We start from the raw sequence: 19,413 nt of genomic DNA, 5'->3' as shown, positions 1-19,413 counted from the left end.
TTGATAGCTTTGTGGAAGGCTATATGAGAATCAATCTTCCTAATGTGACTGTTTAGAGTTCCAGTGCAGTGCGGCCATGGTGGGGAAACTAGTACCACCTGCACGGGCTCTCTGAGTTTGGGAATAGAGATCCTATTGTTGTAGGCCAATCTAGTAGGTCTGGCTGATGTAGATTAGGCTATTTGGACAAGGTAAGAGGGAGGGGGGGGGGCGCCACGATGCAAAGAGTTTTGAAAACCATTCGCTCTGACGGGAAGCCATTGAACTTGCCTCTTGGTCTCTCTCCAAGATATGATCCCTTGTTGAGATACCTGTGGCAGCCCTAAAGGCATTATTTTGTACCGTTTGGAGTTTAGAGAGATTTTCCCCCAGATGTCCCTACGAAGAGGGCATTGCAGTAATGCAATCTCTAACCTATTATTGCTCTGGCACTGGTAAGGCAATTCTGTAGAGTTAGAAAGGGTCTTGCTGCATTAAGTAATTTGGAGTGGTATGCTGAGGAAGAGGCAATGGCATTGACCTGTCTATCCATGTCATGGGAGATCTCTGTTCTTAGCTTAAGAGGCCAGCCTGATTTCAGACCCTTTTTGAGGAATCGGGAGGCAGTTCACACCGCCTGGTCTCTATTCAGACGGGTCTCTCCAGCCAGATTTTAGGCCTCTCTCAGATGGGGCTTCCAGGCACCTGTCCCAGGGTCTCCCGGTTGTTGACCTTCCTTCTCTTAGTCTGCACTCCTCTTATTTATTTTCCCCCTTCTGTCTTTTACACTGAAATCTGATATTATACAGCACTGATGACACTTTTCCCACGCTATGGATTGGACATCTTCCCCCCCTCCCACTAATCTGCTTACTGCCAGCTGATGTTGAGGGGGCGGGGCGGAGGGAGGGAAGGAAGGAGTTTATCTGCATTATGGATAATGGGGTAGGAGGAAGATGCATTATTTCAAACTGATATTCTGCTTGTTCCTTAAAATCTCACATGGCAACAACCTTCTCTTTTCAGATAACTGCATAAACATATATATATTTTTTAAATTCTACATTTTATTGAGTCAGGAAATACTAATTTCACTTTGGCACGCCCTTCCTGAGAGGAGCTATGGTTTTAATCCTGACCAGTAATGGTGAATAATATGCTGCTTTGCTATTCAACGGTTCACAAACTTTCAAATTACTCTGATTTATGAGATGTCAGGATCGCTGTTTTCGTCCTAACTCAAATTCTATGCATCACAGATAATTGACTTGCATAGAACTGACGGGCATTCTGTGATCTTTGAGTCCTGGATGAGCTCACTGCGACGCATAGTTCTCATTTGGATGTTGTGTTTTTTAAAAAAAAAATATATATATATATAATTTTTTTTTGAAGTTTTTAAATATATATTCCCAACAAATCGTGTGAGCATTTGCTTGGCTCATGTTCTCCTCTGCCATGAAGTGTCTTCAAAGGTCTCTGTTCGAAGCTAATGGGGAGGTCATGTTTGTTGGCTGTCTTCTATACCCTCCACAATTCTTTAAATGTCTGTATTTTAAACTCACAACCAGACCTGCTTTTCCTGGAGGGGTATCCCAAAGGTCTTGAGGTCAAAGTTTCAGAAGCACAGACCTTTTCAGTTCTGTGGGGGGGGAAAACAAGCGATGTGTATAATTCCAACAGAATAGCATTTTAATTGAAAAAATGTGTTCAACCTGCCATTTTTATTACATCTGGTCCTGCTGTTCATAACTGCAATACAATATTTAAACAAATACTTCACTGTTGGTATTATGCACCGTAGGCTACAGTTAACATAGGAAACGTTTGTTCACTTCTACAACCAGTAGGCCTTTCCAATTAAATGTCAGTTTATTTGTGGAAAGTGTCTGTCTCTGAAATAGCTCACTTGGTTTCACTTAATGTAAGGCACCATTCCTCCTTTGTATTTTTGAAATAAACAGCACTTCATGTTTTCAATGTATCTTTTCCCGTGTGTACTGCTGCAGTTTTGCATCTGTCAAAATGTGCCTTTTCCCAGTTTACACCGTCTGCATCTACTGCGCCACATGTCTGTTTCGAATCCATTGGACCCAGTTGGCAATATTAACATTCTGAGGCACACTCCTTCAGTGGAGTGCCTTCTCCATTTTGACAAACGGGAGGCCCATTTGTGGGTCCTCGCTAGGCCTCCTGTTGGAAAAGCAGTGTTGTGGACTGGCCTGCATATTCCAATAGGTATCCACATCATCTGAGTCATTCTTATAATGGGGCCTTGCATGGCCTCTGTCACTCTGGGGCTGTATTTGCACCCCCACATCACCGTCCTCACACTTAATGTAAACTGGTTTGGCTCTTTTCTGTTATTTAGAAAAATAAAGCGGGACCTTGGAAACAAGCCACCATCCCAGGACATTTGAACTCTTACACCATCTCTGGCCTGAAACCCGGCATTATTTACGAGGGGCAGCTCATCAGCGTGTTGCAGTTCGGACAGAAGGAGGTCACTCGCTTCGACTTCACCACCACTGCCACGACCCTAATCTCCAGTGAGTGCATGGAAGAGGGGCTTTGGTCTGTCAAATCCTGATGATGGGCTTGGAAATAATGCAGCAATAGTTAAGAGCAAATGGCAGAGTGAGGGTGGCGATTGTATGGTGTGTGAGGCAGAGGAGCTGCTGACGGTGGGAGAGAAGGCATCCAGCCGATAGATGGTCTGGCGAAAATGCTAGAGGAGGTTGTGCAAGGGGGTAAACCAGGGGGTTCATGTTTGGGCGAAAGCATGCATATATAGTAGTTGGAAGGAAGGCTGTAGGGGGCTCTACGCTGGTAATGTTACGTTTCATCAAATTGGTGTCTCCTTGCACTTTACACGACCTTGTGCACTGTAGAAGTGGCACTGTAAGTGTATGATAGAGGGTAGGATGCCATATTGAGGGGCTTTCTCCTGTACACGTAGAATTTGGTCCGCCACCAAGTTGTTAGGTCGCTGGTCCTTGCCTCCTGCTGTGATGCTCTACTTCTCCTATACAGATGGCTGAAGCTGTTGGTTGTCTGGTGGGTTATTGGTGGGGTTAGGCTAAGGTTTGTATGGAGTTCCTGAAGTGGCGGACCATTTTAAGCTATGCAATACTACCCGGTGGTTTGGAGTGTTTGCAGGCACTTTTGATCCATTGCTTTTTGATTTGCTCAGTTTGCACATCCTGCCTCAGATGAATGGGTAGGCTGAGGGATGTTTGTGGATTTGTTTGTTATATATTTATACCACCCAGGTGCTTTCTCCAGGAGCTTGTGTGGCTCTGGAAGAAAGGGAGAGGGGGAGGTCAGTGAGGCTAGGTTCAGAACCAAGAGGAACGGGCATCTGAGTGTTTTGTGGGAGTTGGTGCAGAAGGCGTAAGCGGAGGAATAGATTGCCAGAAACCACGTCTGGTTGTGGTCACACCTTTTGCATAACGAACCTCTTTGCAGTAGTGTTTTTTTTATTTTTTTTGGGTGACTGCTCCGTTTTGTATGTTATGGTTGTACTTATTCGTTTTCTGCAGGTCACACTGAAAGTGGGGAGACTACACCCCTGCCTCCGATGGTGTCCACCTCCGAATCTGTGACAGAAATCACCTCCAGCAGCTTCGTGGTGTCCTGGGTCTCTGCTTCTGACACAGTCTCGGGCTTCCGTGTAGAGTACGAGTTGAGTGAGGGTGGCGAGACAAAGCAGCACCTCGGTAAGAAACCTGAGGCCACGTGTTGCACAGGCATCACCTCCATAAATGGTCTCTTGGCTCACTGTGGTTTATTTTATTTATCTTTTCTCCAGATGTCCCCAACACAGCCACGTCTGTCAGCATCCCGGACCTGCTTCCTGGCCGAAAGTACAACATAAATGTCTATAAAATAACTGAAGAGGGCGAGCAAAGCCTTATCTTGTCTACTACTCAAACTACAGGTACATGCACACGGCCATGTCACACTGGGTCCATGCACTTGCGTATGGTCTGTAAAGCCACTGAAGAAATATCGTGGTAGTGGAATTTGTCCTGTGCGGCTTTTGAAGCTTTTTACTTGTTGGAATAATCCCCCACAGATAAAAATTGGCACATGTGGTAACAACTGAAACAAGTTCTACTTTTATGATGCATATGTTCTTTCCCGATGAAGTAAAGGTGCCCCACATGTCATGTAATCTGTGAATACTTACCATTGTCAGACTCCTCCCTCCCCCAAACTCCCCCCATCCCCCCAAACCCCCCCCCCTGCCAATGTGTGCATGGGTGATGGCTGTAGGGTAAGCGCTCCCACCATTTGACTATTCAAACAGTGGCTATTTTGTGTGTAGTCTATGACCAAGCGCTTCAATTCATAGTATTTGCTGAATGGCAGAAATTAAATTCGCAGTAACAAAATCGTGGCTGACTGACTTGAACCTAGACTCCCCACTGTGAATTCCCGTCAACTAACTAGGTTCCGTCTCTTCCCTTGAAGACCAGGGGACCTGTGTTACGTCTGGTCGCAAGCCAGATGGTTGTACGTGATGATTCAGGAGTCCCTTGTGGTTGCATCATAAAGGCAGGTGTCCTCCGCTCGCAAGTCCTTCTCTGCCAATAAGGCTGAAGGCACCATACTTAAGGGGTCTTTAAAACTCCCTTCACCCTCTGAGTGGAGCACACCATGTGTAATGCTGGCGATCACGAGTTGGGTCTTTCGAACATACAAAATCCACTGCGTTATGTAGTAGGTGTGTAGGTTCTTTGCTGAGGATAGCAAGCTGCGTCTTCCCAGGAGTGGTTAGGGGGGCGGGGGCATTGCCCTAAGTTCACTACCAGAAGAACGCTGTGTTTAAAATATTTAGCTAAACGGCAAATTTAACAATATCCATCAGCATTTTACGCATAACAATATTCGCGCTGGGCCAAGTTGAAAGTCTTTGAAAAAGACCACTCTGGGTCGAAACACGTGTTTGCTTCTCGCGAGCCCCTTCTGTTGAAATGGTTTTATATAATTCTGACAATAGAAGCTTGAACTTAATGACCCAGTTGAGTATTGGTACTCTTTGATTAGCAATCTATCTTTTTATACCCGTACATTAATGCTAAAGGTACCTTGTATTATCTAGCACAATGTAATGCCATCACAAAACTGTACTGTGTAGCCACTGCTCAGGCAGCTCGGAACCCGGACTTGTACCATACAGTACAAGCCGCATTCCAAGCCTTCTGATTGGCTGGCAGCCCCTTCAGGCTAATGGTTGATCCCTTGTAGATCTATCCAGCTGTCTTAAGCCACTCCCTGCTTCCAATTGCCTTTCCCCTCTCCGGTCCCCAGCTACCATACAGATATTGCAAGTTTTGGGTTTTATTTTTCGTTTTCCTTGGAGTGCATTTGCCAACTGATTTCTGTGATGCGCTTGGATTTTTAAATTATTTTCTTTTGCTATGTGGGTCAAAAGTCTGGATGAAATCGCAATTTGAGGAAATTCAGATTGATATTACTGTGTTTAAAGTAGAGGTTAACATTAGCGTGTTTTGTATTCCCACAGCTCCTGACGCACCATCTCGACATGCTGTGGACACTGTTGATGACACTTCAATTGTTGTAAGCTGGAACAGACCAGAAGCCCCGATCACAGGTGTGAAGCTGCCTGTAAATTGCATTAATTGTATGCTCTCATACATAAGGGTCAAACTCCTACGGGGTACTGCAGCTCTAACCCGTGATGCTGATCACAAGTTTAGGAGACTTTAAAAAAAAAAAAAAATTCTGTGAGCTGTTCTAGTTTGGCACATAGTCTGTAGCTGGCAATTAAGCCCTTTCTGGAATTGCGTTTAAAAAATGAAGGTAGGCCGGTGTTGCTGTGATTGATGCATCCTTAGGTGTTTAGCGTTCATGCTGTTGTGGCAGCACCAGCCGCACCTTGATTGGATGAATGCTAGTGTATCATCCTGCTGGCCCACCTATCGCTGTGCCTAGAGATCCAACTAAAGCTTTGGGCAAGAGCTGAAACCTCACCTGAGTTTCAGGCATTTAACTTTAGTAGAGTTAATGCTTCAAAACTGAGAGCACCGAGCTGGGCCATAAGGCGCAAGAGCATGGGCGTAATTTTAGCGGGTGGACAGGGGTGTTTGTCCCCCAACTTTCATGACACACCATTTTGTCGCCATTCATTTGGCTAGGGCAAGATGTCATGTCCCCCCCCCCCAACATTTTCAGCAAAGTTACTCCACTGCGCAAGAGTAGGTGTGATTGGGGACGTAAGTGCATGAGGCATAGACGGTGCTTGTGTGTTTGAAACTGACTAGACCAGGGCACATGGGTCCCAAAAGCCTTTATGGGTTGGAGAAGGTGTAAAGGTTGGGGGGGGGGGGGGTTTAAAGAGGCTCAGGTGGTGGGTGTCTTGTGTGCAGGATTGTACAAATTTGTTGGCAAAGAATGTAGGTGGAGGCTGGCCTTGGGGAATGTGCGCCATAGCGTTTTTTTGCTTTTCTTGGCTGGTCCTTCAGTGGTGTGCTTTATGTAAGCACTTTAAATCTTTGGAAGGACCTTTTCAAAGCATGACTTTAAAAGGTGAATTGTAATGTCTTGGCTATTGTATGGATGCACAGTGGCTGAATATTTTCAGAACAACCAGGATCGCCTGGGCTCCCCTGGCATTGTGTTAGTATCAATTGGTAGATGCATCTTCTCTGCACTCTTAAATCTGTTCCTACATGGTGGTCTTTTTAGAGTAAGCGGGACGCTTCTCCTCTGGTGAATTGGTTATCTTCAGTTCAGAGCCCCTCGTATATCCAAACATTGCTTTGTGTTTTCAGGTCACCAAATCTGCTTTGGAATTGCAATACAATTTCGAGCATGCCATTCTGTGTTCCACCAAACAGGACTTGTATGCCCACCCACCCTATTGCAAAACATTAATTCCCACTTTGGGGGGGGGGGGGGACACAAGACACTACTCCGCAGGCAAGCCCAGGTGCCTAGACTACAACGGTAGTGACTTAGCACAGTATTAAAAAAAGGCCTGTTAACCTAAACATTAAGAGTGCATGGTATGTGACCATAATGGCCTGAAGGCTTGATCCCCGGCTATTTGGAACCCTAGAATTCGAAGAACTGTGGCTACGAGTGTCTTCTGGTCTTTCCCCTGATAGAACCTGTTTTGCATCCACTTATGGCATTGAGTTGTTTTAAAGAGCAGCCCAAAAATGGCAAACTGACATTACAGCACTGCTTCCCCCCCCCCCAGCCAACATTCCAGAAAGTCTTACGTTGTCACAGGGCACGGTGATGACCTGCGAGCTACTGTAGCGCTAGTGTTCCGAAGTCCTCTGTTTACACGCAGATGGACCGAAACTAAATGAAGACCAGCTAAACTACCTTTTTATTTGCAAATGACTGGAGGATTTATTTCCTAGACCTCATGAGCTCTGGGACATTCAGATGAGGGCTTTTCTGATTGCATTTGTGACCAATATGGCACTGAAGCGGGTCACCACTAGATGTGTCTGTGGCATGACTCAGAGTTGCGTATGAGAAACGGGGTTCACTTGTGACGCTACCTCTTGTAGTTCTACACCACATCCTTAATTTTACATTGCTGCTTCCTAAACTCGCAGGTTACCGAATTGTCTACACACCCACAGTGGAAGGCAGTAGCACGGAGCTCAACTTGCCCGATACAGCCACCTCCGTCACCCTCAGTGAGCTGCTCCCAGGAGTTCAGTACAACATTACAATCTACGCTGTGGAGGAGAACCAGGAGAGCACGCCCATCTTCATTCAGCAAGAAACCACTGGTGTCCCACAGACTGGTAATTCAATTCCCTCTGCAGCCTTTGCTTTTTACCCGTTTTTTCTTCTCAATCCCACTAAAAAATTGTCACTGGATGCCCAGGTATGTGCAAGGATTGGTTTCAATGGGAATGATTCTCAGAGTGTGGAGTTACCAGTTGGGCCAAAGCATTCTCTTCATAATAGGCTTATTTAAGGTCTATTTTAAAGGCTGCCTATTTCCATGCTGCTTCACAACTGGCCATGCCTTCTATTCAGTTAAACTGGTTGTCCTAGCAGCACTTTACCTGCTTTGTGGTGGGTCGAGAAGGGACCGTGTCTGTCATGAGTAAACATCTGCCGGCACACGCCATCTATATCTAACCTTTGACATTAAGACTAACAGAGCTCGGCACTGAAGGATATAGATGTGTGTGTGTGTGTGTGTGTGTATATATATATGTATATATATAATTTTTTTTAGCTTGCATAGCAAGAGTTGCTTTCTTTTTTTGATGTATTGTGTAACTTGAAGGGAAAGTCGTTCTCACAACTTTATTTGTGCCCATCACATTGTACACGGGCCATGTGTGTTCTTGTGTTTAGAATGTATATTTTCGTGCCAATTGCCGTGCCTTTTTTTTTTTTTGCAATGGCCAAATGTGTGTTTTTGATCCGCCCACCCTTTCCGCCTAATGGCCAAGTTATGAAGACCATGCTTTCTCTGGTTCCAGCTCCAAAAATCTGGCACTCCATCACTGAAGGAGTAATGAGCTAGGCGCCAACATGTTTTACTAAATGGGTAATGGTTGGTAGGCAACATTTTTCTTTTGGGTATGTTTAATACTTTTGCATCGTGTGTTAAATATGTACATATATTGTATAGAAACACTGGCTCCTTGCTACTCTAGCACTGTACTGCATATCTTCTATAATTCTACACTAATCCCACTAACTTTCAGGAGGTGTCAACTTGCCAGTTTAAATATATATTCCCATAACACCATCTGTCCCTAGTGGAAGGTTTCTTTTTTTTGCTCAGTGTTTTAATTTGTGGGTTTCTAACTTTGTTTACTTGCAGTGGTTGTGCCTTCACCTACTGATCTGCAGTTTGTGGAAGTGACAGATGTCAAGATAACAATTATGTGGACACCGTCCCAGGGTGAAGTGACTGGTTATCGTGTGGTGGTGAGCCCAAATCTGCCAGGTCAGGAAGGACAGCAGGTGCCAGTCAGCAGGAACACATTTGCGGAGGTGACTGGTCTGCTACCTGGCACCACGTACACATTCAAGATCTACGCAGTGAACCGGGGTCAGGAGAGCCCACCGCTGATTGGAGAACGCACCACCAGTGAGTGCTGCTTGTGTAGTGACTTCACATGAAAACACTGTAGTGCCCAAGCACTTGCCCTCTGCTTGAGTGGAATCTTGCCTGGCACCATGCCATCTGTGTGCACGGATCCCCAACTCTAAAATCGTTGGTGCTGCTCTAATGGACAAACGGAAATTAAATTCCTCTCTTACTTAGTACTAATCCAGTAGTGGTAGTTTGTAATTCCTGTTTTTGGAGGGATGTAATGACTACTTGTGAGGGGCCAGGGGCCTGGCATAGTCAGTCTAAATGTCATACTCTTCAATTATAGCCTAAATCATGTATTTACTTCGATTAAATGTACCAGTCTTAGGCGTTGAACCCAAATAACCAATTTAATGTACCTATACCAAACCTTGATCACACCATTTTATGTTGCTTTCAATGCCATCCAGCATGGTTCCTGCACCAAAACAGTGCTGTGTGATCATATATGTGGTACGTTCATACCATGGCTGAGCTTGTCCAGTTACCAAGTGGATTGCAAAATGACTTCTATCACTCCACTGAAATTCTAATATGAACATAGTTGGAACATATCCTGAACACCTGACTGTGCTGTTGGTAAACCAAGTAGGAACATCCAATTTAGCCCAAGGAAGGGGTTACAATCCCAAAGATGTCTTATCTCTAAAGGTCTATGCAGCAGAGGATAAATGGAGGTATTTTGTCCACTGAACCCCAATGATTGTGTTGGGTTATGGACATGGGGTGTAACTGATGAAGTTATGTTGAATGATTCTGATCTGTGGCAACTTTGGCACGTCTGGCTTGAGTAACTTCTGGTAGGAGCCGGAACCTGCTGATCGGAAGAGTCTTATTGACCAGATCGGGGTGTGTTGGCTAATAGCACTTGGTGTATGAATTTGGCCCATCCATCTTCATCACCACTGGCTACTAAACCTTTTTGATTTGATGGATCAGACCGTGGGATTGGTTTGGTAGAGGCTTGATTGGTGCGTTCAGCCATGTGTCTGTGAGGAAGGAGTATTGTCTCTGCTCTGAAAGCCATGGGCACTCTGCCGACTACCTCATGAGAAGTTTTACTGGTGGCGCACAGTAAATTCTATATAGGAAAGTGATCTGCAGAACAGCCTGTAGTAGGTTGATTGGACACCACTTTGTTCAATCCTCTGAGCTTTCATTAAGAAACGTGACTCGCATTGAATAGTTTACTTTCATTTGAGCAAATTGGCCTTAAGCACCCAATAACAGTGATCTGAAAGTCCAAGGCCTGAAACATGGTCTTATGTGGTCCACTAACATTGACAAATGTCCCTTAAACTTGTGTTGCAGGTGGCTGAAGTTCACAGAATGTCTGGCGACATTTATTCCTCCAAGTGCTCTATTCACCCCCTCCCACCACCGCTCCAAGGTCACCACTCTGTTTAGCATAGTCCTGTAGCTTTTGGTAAAGGTTTTACTGTTGAGGGGTCATTGTGCAAGGCTTTGTGTGAATGAGTCCTAGTGCTTTGCGCAATGCTAGATTTCTCGCTTGGTGTTGCTGTTGGACGTCATGCTCTCCTGGGAATGGTGCAGTTTTCATTAATTTGTGATTCAACTTTCCAGAGCTCGATGAGCCCACCGGCCTTCGTTTCCTCAATGCAACTGAATCTACTGTCAAGGTGGCATGGATTCCTCCACGTGCACCGATCACTGGGTACCTACTCACCGTGACTCAGACGAGAGGCGGCCAGCCCCAGCAGTTCACTGTACCGCCATCTTCCCGTTACTACCTGTTGAAGAGCCTGCTCCCTGGCACCGAGTATACAGTCACTTTGTTGGCTCTACAGGGCACTCAGCAAAGCCCTAGAGTAAACGGAGTCTTCAGTACATGTGAGTACAGCACCTGTATTAATAAAATCTAGATGTGTGTAGTCAACACCACAAACTGAACTCTTTGTAATGAAAAAGAACATCCCTCAATGGACCCTACATCTACCTGCATTTGTGCCTGGTCATGTATGAGTCTATTATCTAGTTTTTCTATGTGACAGTGTGGCGGTTGGTATTCTGATTGTGTGGAGGGGGTGAGGGAAGGCCCTCTATCCAACCCTACTGTGCCTTGGGATGTGCCAGAAGGCACGATGCCAATGAATATAAACTGAACTGTTGTCTAGTGGGAAACCAAGCGAAGTGTAGAGATCGGGGTTACTACCATGCTCGGGCTTTTCAGTGCAGAAATGCATTTCTGAAACGAATGTTCTGGCACTACCACCGATTTGCCACAATAATAAGCATGGTGTGCAGGAAACGAGGCGCTGGATTCTGAAGACTGGAACTTGTGTTATGGCTTCTGTGTTAGGAATAGTATTTGGCTAGTGTGCCTTTCTGCTGTGCACTCTCCCTTGCATGAAGAATGTGACGCCCATATGAGGAAGTGGACTCTGCTCTCATGCACCTAAACAATTGGTAGTCAAGTAGGAACATTGGGTGTCTGTGCCTTTGCCCTATTGCTGTTTAGAGGAATACATTTCTAATGGGTATTGCTGATCTCTGTAGTATGGGGAAGGAACCAGTCTTCTATAATGTTGGTCTGATGGTACATTCCAGGTTCCTCTTAGCATTCGAATACCAACTTATATAGATTTTAAGGTTTCCTTTGCACTGTGTCCTTTCCCAGTCTCGCCACCACAATCTCCAAACGTAGTGGCGTGCCTGAACTACTTATGTGACGGTGTGCCTTGAAACTGTTGTTGGTAGTCTGCCTCCACAATTTGAAAGTGGCTTGAACAGCCTTCTTGCCTGGTAACCAGACACAGTAGTCCTTTTAAAACCAATGCAGAGAACTGCCAGCGGACGGGTATGGTGTCTGTGTTGGAGGGGAGGTGGGGTGGGGCATGGGGAAACCTGTCTGTAACACACCTTATTGGTCTAGTCCAAGCACAAGATAAATTAAAATAATTGAATGCTAAGCGGATTCTACTTTCTGGGATATACAGCTTTATTTCGCTGCTGGCTAGAAAGCCCTCCTGCACGGTGGTGTCCCAGGACTAGGTGCAGTAGTTGGCCTCAAACTAGATCCGACTGGCGCATGCAGATTAGTCCTGTCTGGCATAGTGGGGAGACCCTTCTGAGTGTTTGGAGGGGTGGGGTGCAATTAGCTGGCCACCTCTGAGTGATGAATTGTACTACGCTTCCATATTCCTGAGGGGCACATCATACCGCTCCCCCCCCCCCCCCCTTGAATATGCCTTGAGGGGCCACTAGCTATGTCCGTTTCAGAAAGCAACAATGCCATACTAAAAATGTAAACCGGATGCCAAAATTGGCCTGGTTATGTTCCTTTGGGTCCCTCGCATCTGAATTCCCCTTCTTTCAATGTGTTTCAGTGCAACCGGTGGGATCCATTCCTCAATACAACACAGAAGTAACTGAGACCACCATTGTTGTTACATGGACCCCAGTACCCCGGATTGGTTTTAAGGTAAGCACCACAATTCTAGACTAGAAGCTTGCAATTTCTGCACTTGCCTTTTGGAATTGGCTTACAACGCCTATTTACAACACCTATAATCATTTGACTCCCTTTCAGGCATTGGACTATGCTCACTGGTTGCATATTAAAAGCCCCTCCTTTGTTGCACCCATCATTTGTCCTCCCATGAAAGTTAAGCTAAACTATTTCTCGGTGTATTTTGCAGGCAGACCAAAAGCTACAAATAAGATTTTAATGCAAAATAATTGCTGATTACCAGTAGACGTTTTGTTGTCTCAATACTGTTATTGGTCCAACTAAAAGGCAATCTACTGTTGTGTAGCTTTGATTTGGGAGATGACTGTGGGTTGATGGTTTGCTTGTTACAAACCCTAACCATCTCCCAATAAAAACCTTTAAACAATCCATGGAAGCGGTTTCCTGGCTCCTTTACTCTTTGACTAATTTTGTGTCTCTGCTCTCTCACACCTAGTTGGCTAGGGCTCTATGCCCCTGTTGTATCTTCACTAATGTACTTGCATTACAGTTGGATGTCCGGCCCAGCCAAGGTGGTGAAGCTCCACGTGAGGTGATCTCTGAAAGTGGCAGCATCGTGATCTCTGGCCTGACCCCTGGCGTGGAGTACACCTACAGCGTCTCGGTTTTGATGGATGGCAGTGAAAGTGATGCTCCCATCACCAGGACAGTAGTCACACGTATGTTGCTGGTTTCAGAAATGTTCTAGTCATGACTCAATCCAGTTGTATGACCAATTCAAAAAATGTCTTTCTCAAATATTTGTATCAATGGATTTTCTTCCATTCAAATGAGCTGCAGGCTTCAAGGACACAGAAGTGCATTGAAAAAGGGGATTTGGTAAGATTTTAACTTTAGTGCTAAATCTACCTCACTGGTGAGAACCACTGACATTTTTGCTGGAGTGGTAGATTATTTTTCCCTATACCTCTGTGTGGAAACCTTTTTCCACACTCCAGATCCTTTTACTTTTTTATGAGTCATTTGTAAGACTCTCCATAGTGTCCTTTTAATTTTATCCTCTAACAACTTTTGATACCTTTTTAATTCTTACAGGGTTGCCCTTTGGGCTCCCATTTTACTTTCTCTGGCTAACCCTTGAGAACTACAGTTCCCAATGGTAGAAAGGATATTTCTATCCCTTCTACTTTTTTGTTGGGTGAAACAGCCCACCGCAACATATGTGGAGTGCTCGGGAGATGCAATGTATCCCCTTTCTCACTAGAACCGTACAATTATGTTCGAGAGACAAGCTTGCCTTGGATGGCTGGTGACAGTGAACCTTTTTACAAATTTGGTGCACTTGTACCATGGGCTGTTTTTCACAGCTACGGTAAAGGCACCCATTGGTTCTCATTTCACCAAAATGAACAGTCTTTTTTGGCCATTTCCGCTCTGCTTGTTCTTGCCAGGGCAGGAAACTATACCAGATGTGATTCTTATCTTCAGCGGGAGACCTCGGTCAAGCCTGCCCAGATTGCAGAGTCTGAAGGTAGGCAGCGAGGGAGGAGTCCAAAACTCAAACCATTTGTCTTCCAGCCTGCCTGCAAGAAAACTGAGGCTGGCTGTCCTGAAAGGACTGACAACCCCCTAAGTTTGAATGTTGCAGGTCTGACTGGCTGGGTTCCTGCATAAAAGTCTGATCCTGGACGCTGTTGACCACTGACCTGAATCCGAAGAGTAAGATGATGAAAACTCACTGAGATTTCCAGCGACCAGAGGGCCTGCTTTGGTAACCATAGCATGTGGTTACCGTTCCTTCCAAGAGACTTGGGGACTCTGAAAAATGACAACCCCAACCCTTGTGAGATCCACTAGACAAGACCTGCATTTTGACCCATGCCATGTCCTGCTCCGACCTTGCTGGGCTGCATTACCCTGGGACCTCCAGCCATCATGTGGTGATGGTCTTCTGAATCAAGCTGAAACTTTGGTGGCATCCTGCTGGACCTCCAGAGATGTGACTCCAGTCCTTGAAGTTCCCTTGCACCTAGACCGGATTAGCAGCGCAAGTCCAATCTGCAATGTCTGTCGCCTTCTGGCTCCTAAAAAGGGTGCCAAAACCAGAGCCACATCCAGCCACAAAGAAACCCTTGCCTGGGGCCTTCCTCGTTGATCCTTGCTGCAAAATCCATTCCAAGCCCGGTGTTCATGACCAAGGAATCAATCGGGTTTGAGGCTGCAGATTCCGAAGTCTCCCCGGCTGCAACTGCAACTCATCGTCTGTGCTTAGTTACTGTGTTGGCTGGGGTAACATTAAGCCTGTGTGATTTCCTTAAAGCTTTTGGGGTGTTTACTGTGATTGGGAGTCCTCTCCTCTCATCCAGTTCACCCAGGCACACTGCTGGAATCCTTCTAGGGTGTCTTCCTTGAAGTCCATGAACTCTAAAGAAAACTTCTCACTTGTTTGAACAGTCTTCCACAGCAACTCTGACTTTGCCTGCAACTGAAACCTATCTTAACTGGCCTACAGCTAGCATCTAGCCCATTAGGGTCCCTCTTCTCCATCTGTTAGGGAGAATTCTCAGAGATGTGCTAATTCCCTTCTACCTTAGAGACCCCCCAGCTCTTTTTGCTCGATTTTAGGACTTATAACCTGGAGAGAGTGAGACCTTTACCCAGAGGTGTTCTTGGGGGGGGTGGCTAAGGGGGGGGGGGCTATAGCCCCAGATCTTTTGGTTGTAGCCCTGGATAGAAGCTCAGGTTGTACAACCAGACCGGTATAGCTAGCCCCGAATCCCGCCAGTCCCGACATTAGCTTAGCCCCTGATCTTTTCCAGACCTAGCAACACCCCTGCCTTTTCCCACTCTCTCGTATTTTACTGTGAATTGGACTTGTGTTTCTTGGACTTTATAGTCTGACAAACTCCAAAGCCATCATCTTTTTACATTGTGGCACACTGCACCTTCAGTGCAGTGGCACAGGGAAGTCTTTCAGATTTCCCAAGGTTTAAATACCCTCTCCTGGATTAACTATTGTTTCCAAGAACAGTGAAGTGAAATTGACTTTACTTTGTAACTTTCTAGACCCAGCTTACACTAGGGTGTTGGAGGGGTTACTTAGTATCCCCTTTGTTTAGTTTCTCACGTGATTGTTTGTTACCCTTTCTATAATTAACGGGTGGCAGTGGTTTATGGGCAGTGGTGGCAATGCTTTACTGGGGCTGCAATTTTGTCAAAATGGCCCGGTCTTATTTCTTGTTGGAAAGGTCCTTGAGATTTACTCTGCGCGCCAAACCAGGTTTGGTCTCTTTGTTTGTTTTTTGTCTTTGGTGGGATTCACTGGTGAAGCCCAAGTATCGGGCAGGAAGGGAGGGAGGTGCCCGAAACTCCCTATGCTTAATCCCCTTGTTACAGGAATGCACCCAAAAGTGATTGGACTGGCTGCCCTTGGAGGGCGGCCACTATGCTGTATGAGTGACAGCTAGGCTGCAAATGTATAGTTGACCTACTGGACGAAGGAAACCGAAGAACTTGGAAGAGACGCCTGCTGCAACTCCTAGACCATTGGTTTGCCCGATGAAGCCCTGCTGCTGAGCTGAAGCTCAGATTTCACGTCAACTAGAGAAGCCCTGCAACAGACTCCTCCTCCCCTTGGGTTGGTGGGACCAATCAACCCCAAAACAAACTTGTCTGGACATCCTCTCAGCGCTGGCTGTACTTGCATTGCTGCTGCAAGAACCGATTTTTCCAGAGAGGAACACCAGATCGACTGCTGAACTCCAGGAAGATCCTCCAGACTCCCAGAAAGTAGGACTGACCAAGCCTGAGCCTCAACAGAGTGCTGGACCCCAGATGCGTGGAAAGTCCAAGAACGTATCCGAGAACCGTGGTGGTGCTAGTTGTGAAAGCTGCTAGGAGCTGAAACCGCAAAGTGCAGCTGATCTGAAGTTTTCCCATTGCTGCCGCTCTTCCATTCATAGTGCTGTAGTCACCAGACATCCTCCCTCTTGTCCCCATGACTGAGGCCCAGGAACACAGGATCTGCAGACCTACACAGGAACAGAAGCCAGCCAGATCCAGTTTTCTTCAAACCAAAGGTACTGTAAATCTAAGGGGACTTACCTCTTGTTGTGTAGCCTTGCTAGCTCTCCGTTGAGACTTGTCTTGGTTGCCATTTTGCAGAGTTGCTTGCAAATTTGCGCCCCACAAGCCTCCCAGCTTGTGGCCCTTCAGTGATTTCATTTCTACAAACCTTTCTTACTTACCTGCAAGAAGATCTTCAGCTCCCCTATACTTTGCTCAACCAACATTGGCTGTCCTGGCCACCTGAGACTCTTCTTGCCTCTGACTTTGTGCTTTTGCCTTTCCCACACGAAAGGGTTAATTTACTTTGCATTGGAAGGTTCAAAACGTACTTACCTGCTTAAGAATATTAGTTAACCATTGTTTTATTCCCTCATTTCTCCTTTTGCCACTAATCTCAGTATTTCTCTAAATGTGCCAGTGATGAATCAATGTCCATAGTCCTAGCTATTTGTCACCGAAGGGTGTAGGAAGTGCCTGTGTGCCATCCCCAGTGGGAATCATCTGATTAGAGAACCCAAGTGTGTTTTGAAGTGTATTTTAAAGTGTTATGTTTTGCTCCCTTCTAAAGAAGGCTTATTCAACTGACTGGTAATTTTTTAACCTGTCTTTGTAACTGTCACTGTGAAACTCTGTTACAACCTTACAGCTTGCATTGACTCCTCTTGAGGTACGCCTGGCTGTTCAGTCACTCTACCAACTTGTGTAGTACATGCTTACACCAAAAGTTGGGTGAACTATTGTCAAGAGGACCAGGCTGGTGCAGTCTCCCACAGGGTACTGCATGTAATCTTGCCCAACACCCTCTGAGTAAACTCGTGCAATAAAATGGCGAAGGATTGGATAAGGAAAGGATTCTGCCTTGAAGTATAAAAAGTGTTTAAAAATATACTTGGTTGTTACTCTGCAAATGAGCCGTTGAATGTGTATTGTGCCATTCTGAAAAGTATATGGAAGCTTATTTTACTCACTGTGAATTGGTTGTGCCTCTTCCCAAAGGTAATGCAAAGGAATGCTGTTGGATTCACTTAACTATTTTTATTTCTAGAATATTGGTGTGAAGTTCACCAAAGGGGTCCTGCTTCCTCTGACCGGCTCTATAGCCTGTCAAACTGTATGCCTTAACTGGAATAACATGGAGTCATTCTTAAAGTGTAACATTGGGTTGTGCTTTCCCCGGTCTGTTTTTATATAGATGCTAAAAGAGGCTTTGGTTTATACCTACCTCTGTTGCTGATGGCTCCTTTTAAAGTATATGGGTTTTACTTACCTTGGTCATGCTTGGACCATTCTACAGTGACCTAAAAAGCAACTGTAATGGTATATTACAACATTGTTTTCCCTAGAATAGCTGGGTTAGTGTTCTGTAGGTGTAGCTGACCTTGGTATTTCTGGTACAATCTGCAAATTGTTACTTACCTTAGCCTGTGTTCCACTGAGCTGAAAAGCAACTGTAATTATATACAACACCAAAAGGTATTGCCTATAATTGTTCTCCTGAATGTGATTATAGGTTTCTAGTGTTCCATGAATGTGTTGTACTATTCAGAAAAGTGTGGTTGGTTTCCTCAATGAGTGTCAATACACAACTGCTAGGGCCTACTACGCTTGTATTACTGAAAGTAATCTGAGTAACTTATGGTTTTTCTCCCCATGAACAGATGTCCTCTACTTTGTTTAATATGGTCTGACTTGCCTAGAAATAGTTTGTTTTCTGAACAAGGTTTATGCTTTGGTCTGTGTACTTTAAAGCATTGTTGTGGTTATGATTCTATGACCAAGTACTTACCCCCAACAGTTATCCATGTATGTTTTTTTTTTTTAAATAAAGTGTACCCAAGTTTTGTGTACCCTCCTATAGCTCTCTCCCTCCTAAGATTAGCCTGGCTGCTCGGTCTACACTACCATATACTAAGGTGGTACAGCCTTATACTAAAAGTGGAGTATTGTACTGTCTTGGTTGACTGGTTTTACGAAGCCGTTAGTTGGACTTCAGAAAAACTGTCATAACAAAGGGAGAACTGAAGGCATTTTCTTCGGTTAAGGGTGGGTGGGCAGAGCTGGGCTTGTGTGTATGTCGTTTATTCATAGCCCACATGGGAATTGAACCTGCATTTCAGAAAAATGTTTAAATTCATTGATATCTACTGCTGTAAAGTTTAAAGATCTGATTTTTGAGATTTCTAACCATACTAAATCTGTTTCACGTCTTCAATGAACCCATATTAAGACCCTCTGTTGGCAGAACTAGAAGTGGCCAACATTTGGAAAAACCTGCTCCAGCTTTACTGGGATTTCAGAATGTCTGCTGGATGCAACTGGTCTATATTCTAATTGCTGATGATCCTTGACCATGTAGCTTTAATTTTGTGTTTGCTGTTTATTCCAGCCCTGTCACCACCAACCAATCTGCACTTGGAACCTAGTGCAGACTTTGCAACCTTGACTGTTTCTTGGAATCGAAGCCCTTCACCAGGTAAAGATCTCTAAAGGTTGACCCTTGTTGTGCCTCCTCCAACCCTTTCCTGCTTTAAACTACCCAGGTCCCACCCTTTCATTGAAACCTTTGCCTTTCTTGACAGTGACTGTATTTCCCCTCCTGCCATTTTATTGGCGTGTAATGACTCCAGCTGATCCCTTTAGATCTGTGTAAAATCATTGTTTGTCCCTGTATCATGCAGCTGGTGTAATCGCATCCTTCTCAGTCATGCAAGCATGCGAATTTAGAGAATTTGGGGAGGCAGGCTGGTAAAACCAAGATTAGTATGTGGGTGGGTTAGTGGTTCTGGAAATACCAGATCAGTTGGTTTCCACTTGGGACCCACTG

General features: G+C 45.2%; 1 protein-coding gene across 7 annotated transcripts in view; it reads left to right on the top strand.

The window, feature by feature from the left end:
• The window catches only part of FN1 (fibronectin 1), a 108,838-nt gene that overhangs the window by 41,011 nt on the left and 48,414 nt on the right, over window positions 1-19,413 (top strand). For all 7 annotated transcript variants that reach the window (XM_069615942.1, XM_069615941.1, XM_069615940.1 and 4 more), the window contains exons 14-23: window positions 2,351-2,528; window positions 3,522-3,698; window positions 3,791-3,919; window positions 5,510-5,599; window positions 7,581-7,775; window positions 8,816-9,085; window positions 10,676-10,942; window positions 12,439-12,533; window positions 13,072-13,240; window positions 18,976-19,062. In XM_069615942.1, the coding sequence (XP_069472043.1) occupies window positions 2,351-2,528; window positions 3,522-3,698; window positions 3,791-3,919; window positions 5,510-5,599; window positions 7,581-7,775; window positions 8,816-9,085; window positions 10,676-10,942; window positions 12,439-12,533; window positions 13,072-13,240; window positions 18,976-19,062 (1,657 nt within the window). The remainder of the gene's footprint in view (window positions 1-2,350; window positions 2,529-3,521; window positions 3,699-3,790; window positions 3,920-5,509; window positions 5,600-7,580; window positions 7,776-8,815; window positions 9,086-10,675; window positions 10,943-12,438; window positions 12,534-13,071; window positions 13,241-18,975; window positions 19,063-19,413) is intronic.

Source organism: Ambystoma mexicanum, chromosome 9 (assembly GCF_040938575.1).
Source record: "Ambystoma mexicanum isolate Mex_15411 chromosome 9, UKY_AmexF1_1, whole genome shotgun sequence".
Taxonomy (NCBI): Eukaryota; Metazoa; Chordata; class Amphibia; order Caudata; family Ambystomatidae; genus Ambystoma; species Ambystoma mexicanum.
This window is presented reverse-complemented; position numbering and strand designations above follow the sequence as displayed.